At 34.5% G+C, this 24,794-nt stretch overlaps 1 protein-coding gene across 1 annotated transcript; it reads left to right on the top strand.

Moving 5' to 3' along the window:
• The first annotated feature begins 1,181 nt into the window (after nucleotides 1–1,181).
• si:ch211-51c14.1 lies at nucleotides 1,182–22,974 on the top strand. Its single transcript, XM_087244684.1, has 10 exons — nucleotides 1,182–1,439; nucleotides 7,804–7,871; nucleotides 10,628–10,784; nucleotides 13,336–13,571; nucleotides 13,666–13,821; nucleotides 15,713–15,888; nucleotides 15,975–16,095; nucleotides 17,692–17,765; nucleotides 19,798–19,877; nucleotides 20,195–22,974. The coding sequence occupies exons 2-10, from the start codon at nucleotides 7,812–7,814 to the stop codon at nucleotides 20,302–20,304; spliced, it is 1,170 nt and encodes a 389-aa protein (XP_087100810.1). The 5' UTR covers nucleotides 1,182–1,439; nucleotides 7,804–7,811; the 3' UTR covers nucleotides 20,305–22,974.
• Nucleotides 22,975–24,794: the final 1,820 nt, after the last annotated feature.

Genomic DNA, 24,794 nt, shown 5'->3' with positions numbered 1-24,794 from the left:
AATAATGTTAGTTTGAATGTCATTTTACATTACATTTATTGCCATATACAGAAAGCAGCAGCAGATAGCTCACCTCAGATCTTGAAAATAAAATAAACTGTTTGAAATTGAACTTCAGAGCTGTGACTCAAAACTAACACTTAGTGATACAGCATGTACATTTAATATTCTTAAAGAGGTTTAATATGTATAAATTAGATTATAAACCTTACCATTACGTAAGTAAGTGCATATTCTGTGCTTCTGAATGACTGTATTTAAATTTCTGTCGTTTTTCATCAGGTGCAAACAGCCAAATTGCTTATCACTGCAAATCTCATCAATGCAACCTGCTCACCTAATGTTTACGCTTATAATATTTATATTATTTGCTAATTAATAACCTCATGTGGAACTCTGAATCTGCTTCTCATTTTGGAGTCTGCTACTGTCCACCAGGGGTCGCATGTTGGTCATGAGGAGCCTTTTTAAATGGATGAGTGAATGAAATATGCTGTTTTCCATGAAGGCAACCAGGAGAACTGAAATATAATTGGCTAAAGGTGGCATTGGCCAAAACAAAGGCATTTTTACACATTTTTAAGGCAGAATAAATAAGATTCACTTGGTATATTTCTTAAATATCTGCAAACATTTTGTTTTATTTCTATGACTATTAAAAGTCAAAGTCAAAAACTTAGATACAACACCTTTAAACCAAGAAGCATTGTTTAGCCAAGCAAAACATAGTCTTGTTTTAAGAAATAATATGTCAAAATCAAGTGAGTTTTACCTTCAAACCTAAAGCTAAAACTAAAGTTAAATAATCTGCTGATGGGCTAAGCAAAATAATCTTTTTTGAAAAGTAAAAACAAGAGTTTTTTGCATGTATATTTGCTTGTCTAGAAAATGCATCTTGGTTTAAGAATTTTTGAATGTTTGAACTAGAAACAAGACAAAAAGTAAGAAAAGCGTAATTAGATGTGGTAAGTAAAAGACAAAACAAAAATGCAACAGAGCAGTCTTTCTTTCTAGGAATATTCTTGAATGAAACACATCCACACTAATTGTTTAAACTTAACAAACTTCATTACCACTGTACTGTGAGAGGCTAATCTGTACTTAAAGAGAGAGAGAGGGAGAGAGAGGGAGAGAGAGGGAGGAGTGTTGTCATGTAGTACGATCCGCAGAGCGAAACGCCTGGTTATCTGCAGCTGCTTCAGAAAGAGGGGGATCTGGAAAGAGGGAGGAGAGGAGAGAAAGAAAGTGACAGGAAGCCACCTCATTAAACACTGACAGTGGGTCAAAGACAGAGAGGAGAGGAGAACGAAGCTGTCCAGAACACACCATAACCATATGGTGGTCTTAAAGCGGTAGAGACAGCAGAAAAAAGTGGTGATCTGGTACATCGCAAAAGTAAAGGGAAAACCGAAAGGAAAATTTCTCTGGAAAAGTTGGAGGTGAGTCTGATGTCTCTTCTTTCTCTGTCCTTCATTTATTCTTGATATATTTGTGTAAAGTCGGATCACATTGCATTGATGAGTTCTGCAGGATTCAGAGACTATTTTTGTCTGATGCATTCATAAGTTGCTATATATTTCTTCAGTGTGTGGGTGTGAGTGGAGTTATGTGTGACACTCAAAACGGGGACAGGGGGAGGAGAGAGGAAGAGAGCCAGGGTGGGTGAGGGGTATGGGGGTTTGAGGGGCTTCCAAAAGGGGGAGAAAAGAGAAAATAACAGGGAGATTCTCAGCAACGTCATCATGATATTTTCAGAGAAATGGGTCAAATCCCATTCTCCAAAGTTGCAGACTTTTCTAAATCTTCCCAAGTAAGTTTTTTATATGAAATTTGATGGACTCCCAATGCTCTTTGTCTCTGTTTAAAAACTGCAAGAGGGTCCATTGTAACTCGTAAAGAATAAACCCTTCTAGAGTCTGTTCGGTAAACTTCTCACAGAATGCTAACAGGCAACAGGGCAAAATGAAAATACTGTTATCACAATCTTACCCTCATGTTGCTTCAAAATCTTATGACTTCTTTGGAATGCAAGCACAAAAAGAGACATTTTGATAAATGTTGTTGATCTTTTTTCATGCAGTGGCATTGAATAAGATCTAAAGCATTCTTTCTTCAAAAATGATGTGAAAGCACACTATAACAGTATAAACAAGTTGGTTGCACAACATATTTTTTTATATTTATGTAGAAGTCCTGTGTAGTGAGGGAACAACAGACTAAAATTTAAATATTTATTCCCTGAAATTCCACCCCTTCTGCGAGCTGTTTGGATCTTTGCAAACAAATGTAAAGTCCCCAGAAATCAAAACTAACTATATGATTTTCTTAGCTCACTTTGCTAGTTTTGTGGCGAACAATTAATCTGTGCATGTCATTAGGAATAAAAAAAATTGCCATTCTAATCTTTAATTGAAATCTGAAAATGCACCTGTTTGTTTTCAGTTAAATTGTCAGGTTGCGTATATATTAGGAATTGGGCGTGGCTAACATATTTAACCACACCCCTCCAACTGTCAGTTTTGACAATAAACAGAAAGAGTGAGCAGGAGGAGTCTGTTAGGTTGTAATAACTCTGCCCAAACCCTTTTCCCCATCTTTCTGAATGAAATGCCTACTTTACTACATCCATTCAGCTCCAGCAGAAAAAACAAGCCACGGCCACTGTTTTCTCATTAAATATTCTGTGTCTCTAGGAACTGCATCACAATATAAAAGAAGAAACAGTCGCGGCTTCCGGTTCATGTGGACTTTAAAGTCTGCATAAAATGGAAATGTACCCAACTTGACCTTTATATGATCCATTTTTTTAAAATATATGGATAATAAATGGATCCTAAAGGATTTGTCTCCTTCCAATCAACAATCAATGGATAGAAGTATCTATTCTTGTCCATTTTCTTTTATTACAGTAATTAGTTGCAATCAGATGTATATCGTAATACATAAGGCCCTACTAATTCCATGCAAATTAAAATGTGGAAAGAAAATCATCATATCATGTTTATAGACAGGGATGTCCAAACTCGGTCCTGCTCCAGCTTGCATCAACACATCTGATAGGAAGTGTCTAGTTTATCTAGAATCTTGATTAGCTGGTTCAAGTGTATTTGATTAGGGCTGGAGCTAAACTCCACAGGTAACCGGCCCTCCAGGACCGAGTTTAAACACCCCTGGCATAGAATCCGAAGGACTCTTGAAAATTGGTTTAACCAGAAAGAACTATTAGGCATATTGCAAGAGTAACATCTTGTCAAACTGAAATTTAAACAAAAAATTAAGATATTAACGTTTTTTTAAGTAATAATTATAATTTTATTTATGGTTAAAATGAAATCTTAGTAAAAAAAATACATTTCATAAAGTTTCATAATTTAAAAATCTTTAAAAAATCAAATATATAATAATAAAAGTTATAAAATAAATTAAATTGCTGTCATAAAAATATGTTTTAATTGAAAAAGTTTTATATTGTTAGATAAAAGTTTAGATTGATTTTTGTTGAATTACAAGCTTATAATTGGATCAGCCTGGTTCATGTACATGGTATTCAGCTCTACAAAACATGCTTTTTTTCACTTAGAGGTTTTGTCTTGTTTCTAGTCCAAATATCTACAAATTCTTAAATTAAGAAGCATTTTCTAGACAAGTAAAAAATAATGTCTTGTTTTGAGAAATATTGCCCAAATTGAGTGAGTTTTTCCTCAAAACAACCAAAATAATCTGCCCATGGGGTTAGAAAAATAATCTTTTTCAAAAAATCATTTTCAAAACTAAAAGCTACAGTTCCAGTTCAACACACCACATAAAAATTGTATGTTCTCAATCAAACAAATATATTTAGACTGGTTTGGAATAAAATCTTCATTTTTTTGACGGCAAAATTATCCCTGTAAGCTTGTTCTCCTTGGCCGTGCATAAGACTATAAGATCTGAAGGGAGAGGAACAGAGGGGGGAACAGGAAGTGAGGTTAAAGTTGAAATATAGGGTGATTTACAAAACCCACGACCCCTGCAGTGGGAAAGCGAGATAGGAAGAAACCATCTGGGATAATGCACTCAGAGACATGGACTCAAGAGAGCAACTGAGACAGAAAGAGTGGAGAAGAGAGACAAATAACAGCTTGTTTACACGCTTCCCTTCTGTCATCTTGTTCTCTCTCTCCATGTCTTGTGACAAAATTGAATTTACAGAAGCAATTTGCCACAGGCATGCTGGTGCTGTCAGTGGAGTGTGTTGATGGCATGCATGTGTGTGTTTGGGGCAGCTCAGACCTGTGCTTTTGTGGACATGTCTGTGTTTGCATGCACATGATTTCACCAACATTTGTTGTTTTAGAAGAGAACTAATGTGTTTGTGCGTGTGCTGGAGTATCTGTCAGTATTGGTGAACTTTCACCCCTGTTTATTTTGGGATGGCTCAGGTTTCAAAGCGCAGAGCTCTGGATGAAGGCAGAAAGCAGTGGAGAATATTAGGCACCGTCTGACTGACTGTAACCCACAATTCTCAAAGCACTAACATCTGCTTTCAGCCATTTCATTTTTACACGTTAACTAGTCAGTAGCGGATTGTGTCTTCCAGAAAGCCCTTTGATCCTCTGTAAACAGCCATGTGTATAACTATCCTCCTTTCTTCGTCAACTAGACTTCAAGACCATTAAAGTTGTTTGTTGGAACCATGCACTTTCCGACGCAGTTCGTAAACTGTAGTTTAAATAAAAGAAAGCTTGTAAAACACAACGCCCTCCCAGCACGCTATTAGACACAGTTTGAGATTCAGCTTTGTCACACATATCTGACTATTGTCTGCCTGTTAGGACTAGATAGAAATGCAGTTATTTGTCCCTCTGGCATCTCAAACGGACAGAACTAATGACGGATGCTTTCAAAGCACTGCTTTGTCAAGCTTCTAAACCTTTGAAAATAACTGGTTTCAAACCAGTTATTTAGAGCATGTAGCAAACTGCCAAAGTCATGTGACTTCAGTAAACAAGGCTTCATATTATTACTTTTCAAAATGTTTTTTTGGTTTTTCACCACTAGAGGGCAGTCTCAGTGAAACATGGGCCATTGTCAGTGTGGTTTTTAATTTGATTAACCCATAATAAATCAACTAAAACTACTCAGATTAATAACAGAAAACATTTTTTACAGACATTTCATATTTAATGTATATTTAATTAGTTAAATAATTAAATTTAATTTGTTTGAATTAAATTTGCAGTTTTCATCTGGAATTATTACCATTATTAAGAACACTGAAACTGAATTTACAGACCCTGTTACATACAGTGAAACAAATATTTAAAATCTACTAATAAATTAGCTCTTAAAGGTGCATCTGTTACATATTTGTTTGTTTTTGGCATTGTAGAAATGCAATACTCACTATAGAAAATTTGTTTATTAACAGCGGTCCATAACCTGAGATCACTTTTCCTTTTATTTATACTTTTGAATTGCATTATGGGGTCCATGCTCTGTGAACTTTTAATGTTGTAAGTCTGCAGTTTAACAAGGAACTTTTATCAACATTTTTTTATTAATTTAAAACAATACATTGTGTAAAAAAATGACGTATAGTTAAAGGGTCACAAAACACCAAAACACATTTTTTTAAGATGTTGACAGTCATATGTATGCCCCACATTGCTAAAAAAAAAAAACTATTAGGACACATATAATTCACTAAAACAGTGAAAATTGGTTGTTTAGAGCAAATTCGTTCTTCCGGTTTAAAATAAAATTTTGAGGCAACGTCACGGCAATGAGATCATTGTGTAAATTCCAGCGTGGAGATTGGCTGTCTGTACCGGCCAGTACAAAGGGATGTCATTGAGTCTTCAGCACATCTGTTCATTAATTCATAAAAAGACTTCGTTCGTATCAATCAGCGCACTCTATTGTGAAAGAGATGCAAATTCATTAATATGCATGAAATAGCTTCAAAGGCTCTTTTTACCTGTTGCAGTGTTCAGAGAGACGTCACGTTGTGATGCCAACCATAATTTAAAGAAGTAGTAGAAAAATAATTGTTCGCAGACATTGGTTGTCAGTGTTGAGTTTATAAATATGCTGAAAAAAAAGGTTTGTTTCCATTTTTCCACAATAAGAGCACAGCTTGCATGTGGACCCAAGCAGTTGGATTACAGTAGTCTGCTAACACCCAACAAAAAGGTTTACAATAACAGAAAAAGTACTGGCAGCTCATGGTTTTTTTTCACATGGTTTTTGTTCTGTATCTGTACCGATCTGTACGCTCAGTCAATCCTGACAATATATCATTTCAACTTGCTAAAAGTGTTAGCGAAAATCACTTTATTAAAATGTTCAGTTTTAAATTGTCACATGAGAAAATCCCTATTGACTTTATTTTTGCATACGAGCGGCCGCAGCCATTTGAACCTCTTTGGCTCACACTTTTGATCTCATTCACTTCCATTCATTTTTAGACGAGATAAAAAACAGCTCATTAGTCTGCTGAGGTTGCAAACTGATATTTTCTTATTATTAGATTCTGCTTTGTATAGTCATGGACACTCTTGTTAGAAGAGCAAGTATTTTGACGTTTTCTGCCATTTATTATTCTTAGTCATTTCTCCCATAGGAAACTGAATCGGAAGTTATGAAACAGTCGCAAAAAACGAGAGCATTTCTGCATTTTAGAATAAGGTAAAAAATGGAAAATTAAAAAGCATAAACAAACAGAAAACACTCCAAAATCAAGATCTATATAAAAGTTCATCATTCAGCCAGAATTAAATAATTCCAAGACTGAAAGTGTTACCACCAGTGTGGTTGTGGAGGTGAAATATCTGGTCATGTGATGTCTGCTCCCATCATAACATCCACTTCATAACATGCTGCCTTCGCAAGCTATCACTTATTGGTTACCTAGTTCGAAATTAGACATGAACAACTTCTAAAGTCATTACCTATAACTAGACAATATACAAATAATTTTGACACTATTTCCAAGTTCACAGCAAGAAGGTCACTGGTTCGAGTCCCAGCATTTCTATGTGTAGTGTACATGTTCTCTCCATGTTTGCATAGGTTTCCTCCAGGTGCTCTGGCTTCCCCCACAGTACAAATACATGCGCTACAGGTGAATTGGCTAAGCTAAATTGTCCATAGTGTGTGTGTGTGTGTGTGTGTGTGTGTGTGTGTGTGTGAGTGTTTCCCACTACTGGGTTGCAGCTGGAAGGGCATCTGCTGCGCAAAACATATAGTTGGCAGGTCATTCCACTGTAGCAACCTCTGAGAGACTAAGCTGAAGGAAAATGAATGAATGAGTTTCCAAATTGGGCAAGCCTTAAGTTTTGAATAAAACGGAGGGGAGAATGATTGATGTACAGTAGTGTAGATATAACTACGTTACCTTGTCTTTAAAATCTGGCTGTATAAATAAACATGTGATACATGTTACATGTTTTATACACTGCATAAAGTAATATCCATTAAAATACAGGCTGTCTATCCATAGACCATAAAGTATACAGAGCAGATGAAATGTTTTGGTAAGGATCTGTTGGCAGTCTTATCTCCCTCTCTGTGCTTTAAAATAACATTTCTTCCAGAGACAGGAATAAAACCGTTTTCCATGATTCATAATTCTTTAAAACAACAAAGCACTTGAATATGTATTTATGGCTTCAGAAGTGAGAGGAACGTTCTGGTTGCATGTGAAGAAATCTAAACATGCAAGTTTTCATTTTAGAGTATATGCAAATAATCTTTTTTTAATGTGGAAAAGGAATGCATCTTCAATGCTTTAAACTGTTATTTGCAATATCTCTCTTCCAGACTCCATCATGTCAACGCTTCCGGCAGAGTCGGGCCCTGAGGATGCCAATAATCAAAGCTTCTGGATGGTAAGTCAGGCAAGTTGATGGACAGCTAAGAAAACCCATCCAATTTTCTTTTTGTTAAGTATGTGTTACCAGAAATGCCCGTAGGTGATGTACCTTGACTTTTAACACCACCTTTAAGCTACAACAGATGACAAGATTTCTTAGGACATTAAGGGAAACGGTTCATAAAAGCCCTGCCACACTGTACATTAAACCAAATGAAGATTAATATTCAAGTGAAGTCTAGTTTACTTCTTTGAGACCACTGCAGCATGCTTTATGGTTCTTTAACCTTTAATCTCAGTCTATAAATTTCTGCCATTGTGCCTCCACCCATTTTAATTAGCTCAGCTTTTCTCTCTCAGCTCCTTAATTGGTTTGCTTCTCTTTTCTCCAATACTGCTGGGGATCATGCGGTAGCCTGCATTTTAATACCATAAAAACATTTGAAAATCCTACTCTGTAACTTTTTATTTTGTACTTTGCAACTCTATTATTTTCACGATTATGATGTTCTGGTGTATTTTTGTCTCAACCCTAAAACACAAGTGATAAAGAAGTGTTTTTGCTAACGTCATCAGCTGTTAGTAATTTTAGATTTATTCAATGCAGAATACATACTTACATACAGAATACACCCTCCTGTGAAATTTTAATTCTTTTAAAAATATTTCCCAGTTGATGTTTAATGGAGAGTGTTTTTTTTTCAACACACATACACTTTTTAATAACTAATTTCTTTTGATTTTGCTATGATGACAGTGCATATTATTTTATTTTTTTACAAGATACTAAAGGCATCACAACCACCTGGTTGACCTTTTATCCATAGGTTATCATTAATATTTGAATTGCTTATTACTATTTATCAGAGTTGTGTCAGCATATTATTTAATACAGTATGTGTATTTCTTTTCAAGGAGTGCACCTTAAAGGGTTAACTAGATTAATAATCTTAACTAAAACAGTGTTTTTTATGATTTAATTTATGGTTTTATTCAAACATAATCATTTAGATTTGGTCTCAGAAGCTTGGTTGACAAGTGCCAATTAGATCAATTCTTGCATATTATGCTGCATTTGAACTTCTGCAAGAATCATTGAGGTTTGTTGGCATGCTTGAGCTTCTGTTCATGTTCACTGGTTAATTGGATTTTTAAATGGATGTATTAACTAATATGTTGGTCCAGTTTGGTAGTAAGACTGGAATATTTAAAAAATATCTTTTTAAATATCAAATATCAAAAGAAGCAAAAAAAGTTAAAATATTTTGTAGGGTATCATTTTAATTTTGCAATATTTTGCTTGAATGTAATTGTATTGTCTTTCAATTCCTGAATATTTTTGGTGACTAAAGCATTATTTTAATAAATATATCATAAATCTGTTTTATTTAAATGCACCGAAATACATTGCCTATATTCACTGAGAAATGGATACAAATGTTCATTTTCAAAATGGGGTGTACTCAATTTTTCTAAGCACTGTAATTGTATCCCACATAAAGGTCCTGGATGTCTGTTTTATGATTAGTATTTCTGATGATTTATTGTCATTAACAGTGGCATCTTTTTGATAAAGCTATGAAGCTATTTAAGATTCTCCTCAACTGTCCTTTTTGTTTCAACCCTTTTTGCTGAATTGCCATCCCTTCTGGAGCTCAGCCAGTTGTACAGTTTAGGGTCTCTGACAAATAATGTTCAGTCATTTTACTACAACCACACTGATATCCCCTGCTAGGGTTTTGTTGCATGCTCTACCTTGTAATTGGCTGGCCGCTGACCAGAAATGAGCACTGTAGGCTTTTGGTGTTCACAGACACTGTGATTGGTTAACCACAGCATTGGCAGAAGACTGCAAATGCAGAAAGTTGCAGCCGGAGTTGAACGAGATTGATTTTCAAACAGGCTTGTCTGTTCAGTAAAACATTTCTGTTTAAATACTGTGCAGATTTTAACCCAGTTGACTGTTTTATTCGGTTCGACAGGGTTTGTGTTTGGTCTGGTTTCTGTGATTCTCGGATTGGTTGGCAGGTGTTGCACTTGCACCGCTCTTGGCTGGAGTTGAGATTCCTCAGCTGTTTTTACTTCTTTCTCAGTCTAGGAAAAATACGTGCTGCAAACCATAGCTGAGAGAGAGAATGAAAGAGAGGTAAAAAGAAGAAAAATGGACAAAGAACAGCACAGAAGGAAGATGTACTGTAGAAGCGTGAGATGAATTGATGAAATTGTGGGGGAGCCACTAATAGTAGCCAGCAAAATAGAAGAACACAGGCTCCACATCAGCAAACACGACGCCCATTCTGGAAGTGTCATTATGTTCACCCTCCTCCTTCATTCTCTCTCGTTTATCGTGTTATTGCAGTTAATCAACCCCTTTCACTGTGCTGCCCATGTGATGCCCCACTTACCACGGCCTGAATTCTCTAGACTCACTGGTACTCTAGCCACAGATGTTTTGTTGTTGTTTTTCAGGGGAATAATGTTTGATTTGTGTTCTGTTTTTTCACACCACGTGTTGTCTTCAGGCATTTATGTTGGAAACAAACCTTATGCTATGCTGATAGCTTTTCCAATTCAAAGAAAAGCAACCCAGTGACCCTGCTTGAAAAGAAAAGAGGCCATATTCACTGTGGCCTACAGAAAATACCTCACTCTTGACCTCTTAAACAGCCTATAAACCTTTAGCGCCAAGTGCTAGCTTTTCATTTTCTTTTCCCTCTGTATTTTACAATTAACCTTAGCGTTTTATCCATGTTCTTTCTGTCTGCTTCTCAGCCAGGGAACTACCACCAGACAGTCAAGAGGACTGAAGACTCCTTCCAGGCATGTAATGATATAGTGGCGTGTTTCCAGGAGAGGGCCAGGGTCGAGAGACAGTACGCACAGCAGCTTAGCGAGTGGAGTGCCAAGTGGAAACCCCTAGTGGATGCCAGTGAGTATTGCAGTTTTAGACCTACAAATTTGGCAAAAAATGCGAATACTTGAGTCTGACCTTTTTCAAAAAATACCTGAAGACTCGTCGTCATCAATACTTAATTATCTGATTGTCCAAAAACAACAATCTCTATGTTTTTATTTCACTGGACACTTTCTAAACAATAAACAATCCATATTTCTGGGAAAACACTGTGCAATTCAGAGTGAGCTTCACACAGGTGAGTGGGATTGACAAACCACCTGTAGGACACACTCTCTCCTCTCCGTATGCATCTGAGACTTTCTTATTAACACTTAATGGTTCTGGAAATACTGTAAAGTGTAATTCTTAGTGTGCGTCACACAAGTAAGTGGGCGTGACAAACCACCTGTTAAAAATTATTTTCCTCTTCATATGCACCAGACACCTTCTTATATGCACCCCATGCTTCTTAAAAAACCATGTGCAATTCTATGTGTGCCTCACACAGGCGAGTGGGTTTGACAAACCACTTTTAGGCAACAATATCTGTTTTCCGTGTCTTTGGCAGAAAAAAACAACTTAACATAATACTAATAACTAACTTAGACTTCTCATAGCATTAATATATCACTACTCTCTGGTGATTTAAAGTGCTTCTTTTTATCCTTTGTAAGTCGTTTGGATAAAAGTGTCTGCTAAATGAATTAATTGTAAATGTGAATCAGCAGGAAACTACCATCCCATAAAAGCACCCCTGGGAGTGTGAAGTTCTTGGAGTGTTTGTATTGAGACTGCCCAAATGAAAGAGCACAGACGCAGCAGCTCATTTGCATAATGACCAACACAATCTACAAAAGAGCAGCGCAAATTAGCGTAGGGTTGCAAACAAGCAGAGCCGATGATTACCAGATGTGAATAATCTACTTGCAACACAGGTGCTAAACATTTGGTTAAATAATGTTGCAATTTTCAGAAATGTACAATTAGTTTTTCTCTGCATGACTTTTGTAAATCCTGAAATGTTCAACCTATGATGCAAGCTGTTAAATAAGTAAATAATTTTTTATTAGTTTCTAGTTAAGCTAAATAGGCTCAGCCTGTTTAAAAAATAACATATTGCTTAATGTGTACTGTGCAGTTTATACTGCATATGGCATGTTATATAATAAAAATCCAATTCAGAATTTTAAATGTTCATAATTTTTTAATTGTCATGTTTAGCTGTGTTACATTTTTACAGTTATTTTTTTATTTTTTAAATAATCTGACTTTTTATTTTAATTCAGCCTTTTCAGAAAAAAAAAACTACTCTACCAGACAAAAGTCTTGTCACCTATCCAAGTTTTATGAACAACAAATAACTTGTCTTCTAGTGGATCATTTGGTATTAGAAGTGGCTAATATGAAAGGCAAAGGCCTCTAGATTATGCTTATTTTATCAAAATAAAACATGATCATGCCTATATTTTTAATGATTTAATTAGGACAGCAAGGGGTGACTTTGCTTAGACAAAAGTCTTTTCACTTAACAGAAATAATGTACAGTATAGAATATAAAGTCAAAGTGCAGTGGAAAAATAATTAATATTGTGTATGACTCCCTTGAACTCCTATGAAGACTGCATCCATACATCTCTGCAATGACTCAAATAACTTATTTATAGTAATCTGAAACGGCAATTAAAGCGCTCTTGCAGGACTTACAGAGTTCATCAAGATTCTTTGGATTCGTCTTCAATGTCTTCCCCTCCATCCTACCCCATACATGCTCAATAATGTTCATGTATGGTGACTAGGCTGGCCTATTCTGGAGCACCTTGACCTTCTTTGCTGTTAGGAATTTTGATGTGGAGGCTGAAGTATGAGAACGAGCGCTGTCCTGCTGAAGAATTTGCCCTCTCCTGTGGTTTGTAATGAAATGGGCTGCACAAATATCTTGATACCTCAGGCTGTTGATGTTGCCATCGACTCTGAAGATGTCTCACACGCCCCCATACTGAATGTAACCCTAAACCATGATTTTTTCCTTCACCAAACTTGACTGATTTCTGTGAGAATCTTGGGTCCATGTGAGTTCCAGTAAGTCTTTTGCAGTGTTTGTGATGATTGAGATGCAGTTCAACAGATAATTCATCAAATAATTCTACCTTTTGTCATTTGATCAACTAGAAGTTATTATTTGTTGCTCTTACAACTGGGATCGATGACAAGACATTTGTCATGTAGTGTAATTGTAGTATGCTGTAAATAGTTAACTATTTTTATTGCAGTTTTCAATCAACATTACTATCCTAAGTGCATACACATTGTGAAATGGTAATATGATTATTTTGGATTTTAGATTTTTATTTGGTTAAATTTGGTCTAAAATAAGTTCAGTTCTTACAATGAGAACTGCAAATGCAATTTAGCAAATGCATCCAAAAACGTAGCGTACTGAATAACATGTATGAGTGATATACTATTTCAAAGTATTCCATGGAGCAGCTCAGACATGACGTTCATTTTACATGAGGTGCTTACATTTTCAGTTGATGAAGAACTTTGTTTTTGTGACCATAAATCTTTGTCTTTGTCTATCCAGGTCCTCTCTATGGCTCTCTTCTGCGAGCTTGGCAGTGCTTCCTCTCTTCCGCTGACCGTCTCTCCTCACTGCACTCCTCCATCTGCCGTGCTCTCGTGTCCGAAGATGGAGATCGCATTCGGACCTGGCAGAAGGAGACTTTCCATAAGAAGATATTTGGAGGCTTTAAGGAATCTCAGGATTTTGAAACCGGTTTCTCGCGTGCCCAGAAACCCTGGGCCAAGAGACTGAAAAAGGTAGCAGCTCAAACTGCTGAGTTATCAAACATAAATGTATAAAGTGTGTATTTATCAATGAATTTGACCAGCGGGTGTGTGTTTTTTGTGACAGCTTGAGAAGGCCAGGTCAGCCTTCCACAAAGCCTGCCGCAAAGAACACATGGCTCGCGAGAGGGAAACTCATGCTCAAGGAAACCCTGACATTGCCATTGAGAAACAGAGAAAGATCCAGGAAGAGACCGAACTGGCTCACCAGGAGACAGAGAAAGTAAGTGTTGAGAAAATAATGGAGCGTTCCAAATTATATCCCATCATCCAATTCAGCAAAATGAAGCAGGAAAAACTACATTTATAGGCTGCGTAATGATGCAGCGAAAATCTACAATATATATCACGCTTAGGGATCATACATTAATCTACAACACTCGACACACAAGAGAAGATATGGAGACCTAAAGTACAAGGAAATCAAAACAGATGACTGTGTTTAGACATTGTGAAATTTAAAAAAAAAATATTTAAGTAACTGTTTTTTAAAATTTAGGTAATAATAACACGTTATTATTACCTATTATGCAAAAATCACTTTTATAAGTGGTTTAAACACAGTCGTGTGGAAACAGTGGGTGAATATAGCTACAGTAGCTTCTAATGGTAAAAATGTATTCATTTTATTAAAGGTGCAGTGTTCTATATAAAAGCAACAGCGCACGATAGAAGGAAAATTTTCCATAAAGGAGTTTTGTCCTAACCAACACCTCGAATTGATATTTTAGAAATGGCTTCTATTTCTTACTATTTTATTATTTTCTATTTTGCTGAACAGAAAACCAATCACCTCAGATACACCTCATGTGCTTTATTCAGTGTTAAATGCTAATAATGTGAGTCTGAATGCCATTTTACATGACATGTATTGCCATACTACTGAAAGCAACAGCAGATAGTTTACCTCAGATCTTGATAATAAAATAAACCTTTTGAATTGAACTTTTTCAACAAGGCAACCCAGGGGGCTGAAATACAATTGGCTAAAGTGGCATTGGGCGGGTTAAAAGTATATCAGTATTTATTTTTTTTTTTTCAGATAAACAAGAATGTTCACTTGGCATGTTTCTTAAATATCTGCAAACATATTAAGGTATTTTTATGCTTTAGAAAAGTCAAAAACGTGCAGCACCTTTAATGCTGACACACTGACATATTAGGGTTTGTAGCTCTGCACTCTTTTGAAAATTAAAATGCAGTCTCGTTTCATTTTAAAGTGACCGTCAAACTTTTTTTACATCTTGTAGAAAGGTGCACTGTAGCCTTGCATTAGACATCATTTCTTATTTGGTATTTAAAATAGACATATAGTTCACCCAAAATTAAACATGTTCTCACAATGTATTTACCCCCAAGTAGTCGCAAACCATTATGAGTTTATTTATTCTTTTGAACACTAAAGAAGATATTTTTTAGTAAATCTGTAACCCTAGACTTCCATAGTAGGAAATAAATACTAATGGTTACAGGTTTCCAGCTTTCTTCTAAAATATCTTCTGTGTTCAAAAGTTGAGAAAATATTGACAGAACTCTCAGTTTTGATCAAACTATCCCTTTCTGACTTGGTTTATCGGGCAATTTGTTAAAGTATTAGTAAATATGCAAATACATATAAATAATTAAAATAATTGTTATGTTTCCTTATTGTGAAGCTATATTTTTAATTATATAGACTCATTCAAATGTTTGGGGTTGTAAAGATTGTTTTAGTTTTTGGAGGAGGGATCTTATATAAAATAAAAAACATTGATATTCTGAAATGTTATTAATGTTTAAAATTGATGTATCTAAAATATTCAGATTTATTGCTCAAGAAACACTTGCTTATTCTTATATTTATTATTATTATTGATAAAAGTTGTATTGCTTACTATTTTGTGTAAATGGGATTTTTGTTTTAGGGTTATTTTTTGATGAGATGCATAGAAAGAGCTTTTAAAAGAGCATTATTTTATAGTTTTTGAACTATTTATATTTTATTTGGACAAATAACTTTTCAACTAATAACTAATTTGATTGATTGATTGAGTAGTTTTTAAAAGCCTGTCAGTCTGAATGAGCACAAACACCGTAAATGACACCTGTAACTAAGTGTAAACTCCTGTGAGCAGGTGCGAGCCCGCTATGAGAAGGTCCTTGAGGAAGTAACACGTTATGCTCCACGCTACATGGAGGAAATGGAGTCTATCTTTGACCAATCACAAGAGGAGGAGAGGAAGAGAATAAGCTTTCTCAAACAGGCTTTTCTCTCCATCCACAGGCACTTGGATGTCACCAACAATGAAAGGTGAGTGAGAAGGGAAATTCTGGTTAAAATCTCAATCTCCCAGTGAGTCATTTAGAGCTTAATAGTGTGCTCTTTCTTTGTTTTAGTCTGAAAGCTGTGTACAATGAGCTCCACGACACTCTGATGTCTATCAGCGAGCAGGAGGATTTGCGTTGGTGGAAGAACACACATGGGCCAGGCATGCCCACTGACTGGCCTCAATTTCAGGTTTATGCAAACGTTTTACAAAACAAACTCTGACAAAAGAATTTGTGTCAAAATTCATACAGTCATTAAGAACACTCTTATTTTTAATAACAATCTGCCAGGACAATTAATTTCTCATGAAAAACATACACACATATATTAATGCACACTGTTAGACAGAGAGAAGTACAAAAAAAATATTTAGCAGATTTATGATGATCAGAATTATGATAAAAATCATGATTTCAACAAATTCAGTTCAAGTCATCTTTATTTCCAATGTGCTTTTACAATGTAGATTGTGTACAATGTGGACAATCTTGCATTACTTAATTAAATTTGGTACTTTTTTAGTTGCCTTTTAAGGAAAGTAATGTGTCATGTTGCTGTTTCTTTGGACTGGGCTGTCTTAATAATGCTTGTAATAACATTGTAATAATATTTAATTGAACATTTAATTTTTAATGGATGTGACACCAAAACATAACAAAATCCATACACAACACATCTCTACTTAATCTTGATTTCTCTTTGGAGGTCTTTCATTCAACAAATTGGAAAACAAAAAGCAACTGCCAATTATTTTATTTTCTTATAAATGAAATAGGTAAAATGAGTAGAATTAGGAGTTTTACTTCACTTGTTGCTTCTAAAAAGTAATCTGATAACATAACTCACGTTTCAGTCCATTACCTCAACACTGTTATTGAAACTATTTTATAAAACCTCAAAATTATTATAAAAGTAATAATTATCCGCAATATGTCATTACTACAAAAAATCCAGATGATGGCGTAATCATATTATGGTATAATAATATCAAAACCAGCATTCACAGTTATGAAATATCAAGTCAAACAGTGAAATAGAAAGGCATGATTATGACAAAATTAGATAAATATATAAAAAGTAGCTATTATGACATAAAAATTACAGTAATGACAAAATGATTATGAGATGAAAGTATATGATAAAAAAATAAAAACTGTGACAACCATAATTATGATATAAAAAAGTGAAAATTATGACATACCGAAAGTAATTTATGATGATGGCAAAATATGAGGTCATAAAAAGTAATAATTATTCCAATGTGCATGTTCTTTAGACTTTTTTTATCACAAATTTGACATATAATAATACAATACTTTATTTTGAGTTCTCTATTATATAATAATAATAATAATGATAATGATAATAATATTAATAATAATAATAAATAATAATAATAATAATAATAATAATAATAACTAAAAGAAAGAAAAAAACAATGTTTCTGTACCACTAAAATAACTGGAAGCAGCAAAGAAGCCTTAAACATTCAAGTTACAGCTAATCACATCAGCTCTTATGTTAAAAATAAGGCTGATTATTAGCAATGATACAATATGCAGTAAGCCTTAATCAGATCATAACCATGGCAAAAACAAACTGTTATACTTAAGCTAATATTTTGAGTTAAATGCATCTTAAAGGTTTTAGAATGACGTCTGTTCTATTGTCTGTGATATTTATATATCTCACAGAAACACATCTTCAAATAGACTGCGCTCTGTTGTGCCAAAACCCACATTTACTCCTTCACTCACCCTGTCTTTTGCTCTCTTTCTATTTCAGGAGTGGACTCCAGACAAGAAGCATAAAAAAGGAAAGAAGGAGGTGGAGCAGAAAGCAGCAGTGATGGAGAGAAGGTCAGTTTACTACAGTCATGTTTGCCGTGGGCCTTTGTTATTATTTATTTGCTGCGCTGGACTGACCTTTTGCTAAGCTTTAGCCCCTTTGGTTATTGTTGCTCAGGCAAGCTTTACAGGACATCACGTGTGAATTAATCGTGGATTGAACAGTCAGATTTTCTGCAAAATACACAAGTAAACATAAACTGGATATTATATTCAGTGCTGGAATGTATTGTGATATTGCAAAAACATTTTGTCTGTTTTTTGTTTTTGTTGTAAATCTATTATTTATGCATTATTGTGTGTAAAACTGACTCAAAATTGAGCCAGATGCTTGTTCAGTCAAGATAAAGTAAAATATTTTACAGTATGTTTGGAGAATTTCTGTTTATGCCTATACAAGGTCAGAAATAGTCAAACCTTTTATACTATTTGGCAGTATGTGGAAAGTTGTCTGTTTCCATCCGTCTTTTGTTTAGATTTGCTGTACTTTTTCTGTGGAAGTTTTGTTTCACTTAAGAAAATTAATATTTTTATGTATTAATATGGTAGCCTGTTTTCACGACTCTACAAAGAAAGACATTCTAAGATATGACAGTGTATTAAAAAATGATTCACAATAACTGTTATGAAATAAAAGTTAAAATGATGAAATAAAGCATCAAATTTATGACAATTGTGTTGAAAATATGAAATAATTATGTTAAGAATATGAGATAAAATCACAGTTATAGTTTGTTTGATATTACTTGTTCCATAAAATATTTTTAGTTTTTCATTATATATATATATATATATATATATATATATATATATATATATATATATATATATATATATTTAACTTTCAAGTGTTTTCACCATAGTTTACATTACTTCCCATCAACTTTACATTAGCAATAAGCTTTTATTAATTATGATTTGTTCTCAGTGGTGGGTTGCAGCTGGAAGGGCATCCGCTGCATAAAACATATGCTAGATAAGTTGGTGGTTCATTCCGCTGTGGTGGATTAATAAGAAGACTAAGTCGAAAAGAAAATGAGTGAATGAATAATTATGATTTGTAATGTCATTATTTCAGATTATGTTGACCTTTTATCATAATTATGACCTGTTTTGGGAAAAGTTACTTTAGAAAGTAATGCATTACAATATATTGAGTTAAATTGAAGTGAATTAAATAAACTAAAAGGTAACTCACGTTACATTTTTTTTTAAAAATAAAGTGACTTCAATATTATTATTTAATTTTTAAAATTAATGTGTTACTTAGAAAAGTAATATTATTATGTAACTTGTGTTACTTGTAATGCGTTACCCCTAACACCATGCCCTAATATTAATAATTATGAAGATGTTTTTTAATTAATGCTTTGAATCTTGACATATCTTGTTTTTATTTCAGAATTATGACTCAGTATGTCAGAAATATGACTGTATCTCATTATTTAGATTTTATTTCATCTTATCATGTAGCCTAATTATCAGTTTATATCTTAGAATCTTGACTCATGTAATAACTATGTTTTATTATTTTTTTTCATGGGTTCTTTCATAATTTCAACAAAGGAATGTTGAAAAAAAAGTTTTTAATTTTCATTTGTATTAACCGGAAGTTACTGAGACTTTTATTTCGATATGTTGATGTACTGCCAACTGAAATCGAATATTAAGTAGGGTAAAGGGTTTTTTTCCCCCCGCACATTACCTCATAGCAAACTAACGGTAAGAGGGGCATGGTTAAAAATATTGTGGCTGAAGCTGTCATACTGACCTCATAACAGAAGTACTGTCACTTCAAACACAGAAGCAAATGGTCAGACTTGAAGATTACCAAAATAAAAATAAAAAACTTGCATGGATTACTTGTTCACCTAAAAAATAAGAATGTGCTAACAAAATAATATTGCAATATTTGATTAAAATGATATAAATAGACAAGATTTTGTTTTATAATTTGATATAGCTGCAGTTGCTAAGCTAAGGGTAGTCAGATAATGTTTATTGGTTTGTCATCCTCGTTTATTGACTGTGTCTGTTTTCCCAGTGTAATGATTGGAGGAGTGAGAGTCCGAGCTCTTTATGACTATGTTGGACAGGAGACGGATGAACTCTCCTTCAAAGCAGGTCAGTTGCCTTTTTTTGTGACTGTGTATACAGTGCCTATAGAAAATCATCACACCCCTTTGAAACAATTCCTATATTTGTCATACAGCCTGAAATCAAATCATGTTCCCAATAACTTTTCCAGCTTTTAAAATGTATTTGTAGTCTTCTTCTAAACTGCCTTTCTATAACTTTATCCTGATGGTTTATTGAAAGCAGGATGTAATTTGAGTAAAGGTTTTGATTTTCACAGGGTATGATGATTTTCTATAGGCACTGTAAGGTAAGTCTGTATGCTATACATCCAGATGATTGTTTTTTTCTCTGTATGCGTTCAGGTGAGGAGTTTTTGAAGATTGAGGATGAGGACGATCAGGGTTGGTGCAGAGGCATGATGGATGGAGGAAAGGAGGGTCTTTACCCAGCTAACTATGTGGAGGCAGTGTAAAACCACAGCTCTTGGGTCTGTAAATGTCCACAGGCGACCAGATTCAAGACTGTTTTACAGCCGTTTTCATTCAAGTTTGCTTGTTTTCTTTGAGCGGATGGTACACAGGTATGGGTTTAGAACTCAACAAAAGTTTACTCAAATGGTTCCCAACCAGTATGAGATGTTTTGAAGAATCTTGGTAGCCATACTCATTGACTTCCATAGTAGGAAAACAGATACTATGGAATTAAATGTGTATCGTCTTAAGGATTTCTTCTTTTGTGTTCAGCAGAAGAAAGTAATAAGTGGAAGATTTTACTTTTTTTGGGTGAATGATAAGTGATAATGAACTAATAAGTGCATAAGTTGGGATCAGAGAAAATGTTTCCAAAGCTCCGTAACTACGATCTTACTTGAGAACAATGTAATTGTACATTTTATTATGTGTCACTCTGTGGCTTTTAATCAAAATGCAGAGATTTTCATATGTTATGATATGAATAGATTCTGAGATTGTGTTATATATACATATAGAGAGAATATGAACTGCATTGTCTTGATGTACAGAATGGTTGAAGTCCAAAAGAACAGCCTTCCTGTGACAATTTTAATATTTTAAAAATTGATACACTATTTAACCAAAAGTCCCTTTAAGGCAAGTCATTTCACTCGGCGGCCTTCTTTGAGACTTATCACTCGGGCAGTATGCTTGGGCATTCTGTCTGAATGGGGAAACATCAAATTCTCCAAAACTGCTTGTCAAGCTTATACGATTGAATTTCATATCAGGAATCACCAATAAAATTAAACAACAACTGTCTTTTTAGTTTCATTTCTAAACGCCCAAATCACACAAAATCTGCAGAAACTCATGTCTGGTCTGACCCCCTCCCGCGGACTATCGTCAGTCTATAGCGATCAATGTACTATATTCCTGTACTATAAGGTGGGCTTTATTCACCATATAGTGATCGATGATTGGCTCCTGTACTAGTGGGAGGGGCTTTATTCACCAAATTGACAGTTACACTATTCCCCATTCAAAAAGATATGAGTGACATGTCTTGTGTATTCTATAGCCTGTGTTTTAACATAGAGATTTTTCAACATAAGATCTTTAATACCTCATTTCTTGTGTCTTTACCATGATGACATTACACAATATTTTGCTAATTTTACAAGATACTAATATTCAGCTTAAAGTGCAATTTAAAGCAGGGGTTCCCTAATTTTGAAGCCTGTGACCCCCAAAATAACAATACCAATCACTCATGACCCCCAAAATGCTGTGAATATACAAACCTTGCATGCAAAGGCACCCAGACACCAATAGACTCAAGCCTATTTTTCATTTAGTTTTGAAGAAGGCCACTCAGAGATCATCCTCCATGTTTGGTTGTGTCCTGGATTTATTTTTAATGTATGTGAGTGCTGTAAAAGTTTAACGTGGTGCCATAAAATCAATCTTCTGCATCTGACACTATTGCTGTGTCATTAATATAATGTAATCACCCTAGAGGTCACAATCCAATGGATTTTTTTTTTCATGTTTATTTTATTAACTACTATTTTTATCTTCTGTATATGGATAAAATATGCTAATTTTAATAGGTAATCAAGTTAATTAGATTTTTGTAAATCTTTAAGCAACAGCTTGAAGTTGTATAAAAGTGTCTTGAAAAATATCTAGTCAAATATTATTCAGTCATCATGGTAAAAATAAAAGAAATCAGTTATTAGAGATAATTTATTGATACTATTATGTTTAAAAAATGTGTTGGAAAAAATCTGCTCTCCATTAAACAGAAATTTGGGGAAAAACAGGTGGGCTAATAATTAAGGGGGGCTAATAATATTGACCTTAAAATAATTTTTAAAATATATTTTATTCCAGCCAAATAATACTTTCTCCATAAGAAAAAATATTTTCGGAAATACTGTAAAAATTTCCTTGCTCTGTTAAACATAACTTGGGAAATATTTGAAAAAGAAAACAACTTTCACAGAAGGGCTAATCATTTGCCTTCAACTGTATGCATGAGTATTTTGAGGACAGTGTTTCACACCAAAGACTTCAGTCCTAATTTACATTTTATGAGTGACAAATTTGTTCTGATGATAATTACGTTATATCTGATGCCTGTGTAAAAGGGGCCAGATGGTTATGATGTCATCTACAGCTGTGAATTTCACACAAGGTGATAATAGATATGATAATATGCTATATATTTATCCGCTTTGGTCTTGTTGCTAAAAGTCACTCGTCTCACATTTAGTCATTTTAGCTGCACAAAGGCGGTATTAATCAACACCACTTTAAAGTGATAGCCATGGGAGCCATTACGGTCTCTTCTTGTGTATTTCTGTTGTGTTTAAGCTCTATTTCTAACCAAAGAAAATGTATGCAACTGAGCGCAGTGTTTGTTTGTGCAGTAGTGGGAGTAAATGAATTCAGATCAGGGCAGTATTTTATGCACCGTCGCTAACCTAATGCAAACACTAGCAGTATTAAAAGGGATACAGATTACTTTGTAGTCTCGTTCTTATTAATCATCTTGGAAGAACTTCATTACACAGACACACATTATACACACACACAGACACACACACATTTTATTATTACACTGTGCATGAGACTTCATGCTGGTGCAAATATATTCAGCTGTAAATAAATATTCATATACAGAATGTGTGGGTGTGCTACTTAATTTTAGGACAATATTTAAAAAAAACGTTCAATTTTTGTGGTTTAAAAATGTCTTATGCTCAGAAATGCTGCATTTAAATGATAAAATACAGTAAAAACAATAATTTTGTGATTATTATAACAATTTACTTTCTTGTCATTTAAAATGTACTTCCGTACTTCTATTTCTGTTAAAGTTAAATTTTCAGCATTATTACTGTAGTCTTCTAGTTAGTAAGTAATACAGCCAAAGCACTTTACAGTCATGAGGGGGCTCTCTTCACACCACCACCAGTATGCAGCAGCCACTTGGATGATGCGACAGCAGCCACAGGACAATGGTGCCATTGCGCTCACCACACACCAGCTATAGGTGAAGTGGAGAGACAGGGATAAAGCCAATTTCGTGGTTGGGGATGATTGGGAGGTCATGATGGGTAAGGGCGTATGGAGGGAATTTGGCCTGGACACCGGGGTTACAGCCCCACTCTTCAATCAATCAATCAATCAATCAATCAATCAATCAATCAATCAATCAATCAATCAATCAATCAATCAATCAAACAGTCAATCAATCATTCATTCATTCAGTCAGTCAGTCAGTCAGTCAGTCAGTTAGTCAGTCAGTCAGTCAGTCAGTCAATCAATCAATCAATCAATCAATCAATCAATCAATCAATCAATCATTCGGTGTGTCGGTCGGTTGTTCAGTCAGTCAGTCAATCACTCAATCAATCAACCAACCAACCAACCAACCAATCAGTCGGTCGGTCAGTCAGTCAGTCAGTCGGTCAATCAATCAATCATTCATTCATTCAGTCAGTCAGTTAGTCAGTCAGTCAGTCAGTCAGTCAGTCAGTCAATCACTCAATCAATCAATCAATCAATCAATCAACCAATCAACCAACCAACCAACCAATCAATCAATCAATCAATTAATCAATCAATCAATCAATCAACCAACCAAACAATTAACCAATCAATCGAAGGCCTTTATTTGTCAAATACCCTTCCATGTAGTCATATACAGTCATGTAGTGAAATTGGACGTCCCTGACCATATATTACAAGAAGTGCCATGGGATTTTTAATGACCACAAAGAGTTAGGACCTTGGTTCTGTCACATGATCCTTCAGAAATAATTCTAGTATTATGATTTGATAGTATATTTGTAGAATTCCTGATACTTGAACTTAAAACATTGGTATCAAGTTGTCTGAAAAAAATGGCAAAAAATATTTTTTTCAAATATTCGTTTCAATGGTTAATTTTTTATATAATAATAGTTTTATATTGAAATAAAAGCTTTATATTTTTCTATCCCCTAACCTTGCACATAAATGCACCTCTCCCAGAAAACATTCTGCATTTTTACATAATTAAAAAGTATATATTTAATTAGATTTTACAAGGTCAGTTTTTTTTTTTTTTTTGGATAATTGCACACAGTATGACTTAGTTGTACTCTATTAAGGCGTGGTGTGAACTCTAGATGTGAAGACCAGGAGTCTTTCTTCAAGCAGGATTCTTTATTTATAACTCAGCATTGCTGCAGTCACGAAGTCATCTTTGAGAAGTCTGTAAGAAGTCTGACTAGTACAGTGTTGCACTGAATTTTATATATATTAGGGTGGTAGAAAACAAAGAAACGGCCCTTAAAACTTAACAAAAGATTTAAATGAAGTGGATAGTCATGTCCAGACACTTGAAGTTTCACTCATACTAATTTAATCAACATAATAGTTCCATAGATGTTAATCCAATTAACTTGACAATATTGTCCAGACTTTCATGGAGACAAAAGGCACTGCCATGGCCTAA

The sequence above is a fragment of the Danio rerio genome, chromosome 3 (genome assembly GCF_052040795.2).
Source record: "Danio rerio strain M-AB ecotype USA chromosome 3, GRCz13ab, whole genome shotgun sequence".
Taxonomy (NCBI): Eukaryota; Metazoa; Chordata; class Actinopteri; order Cypriniformes; family Danionidae; genus Danio; species Danio rerio.
The sequence above is the reverse complement of the archived record's forward strand: the minus strand, read 5'-3'. Positions and strand labels throughout refer to the sequence as shown.

Excerpts from the sequence above, each read along its gene's own strand:
- si:ch211-51c14.1 (XM_087244684.1), top strand. The coding sequence starts at position 7,812 with ATGTCAACGCTTCCGGCAGAGTCGGGCCCTGAGGATGCCAATAATCAA. Across the intron at positions 17,766-19,797 it reads GCAGCAGTGATGGAGAGAAG|TGTAATGATTGGAGGAGTGA; the intron begins GTCAGTTTACTA and ends CTGTTTTCCCAG. Across the intron at positions 19,878-20,194 it reads TGAACTCTCCTTCAAAGCAG|GTGAGGAGTTTTTGAAGATT; the intron begins GTCAGTTGCCTT and ends GTATGCGTTCAG.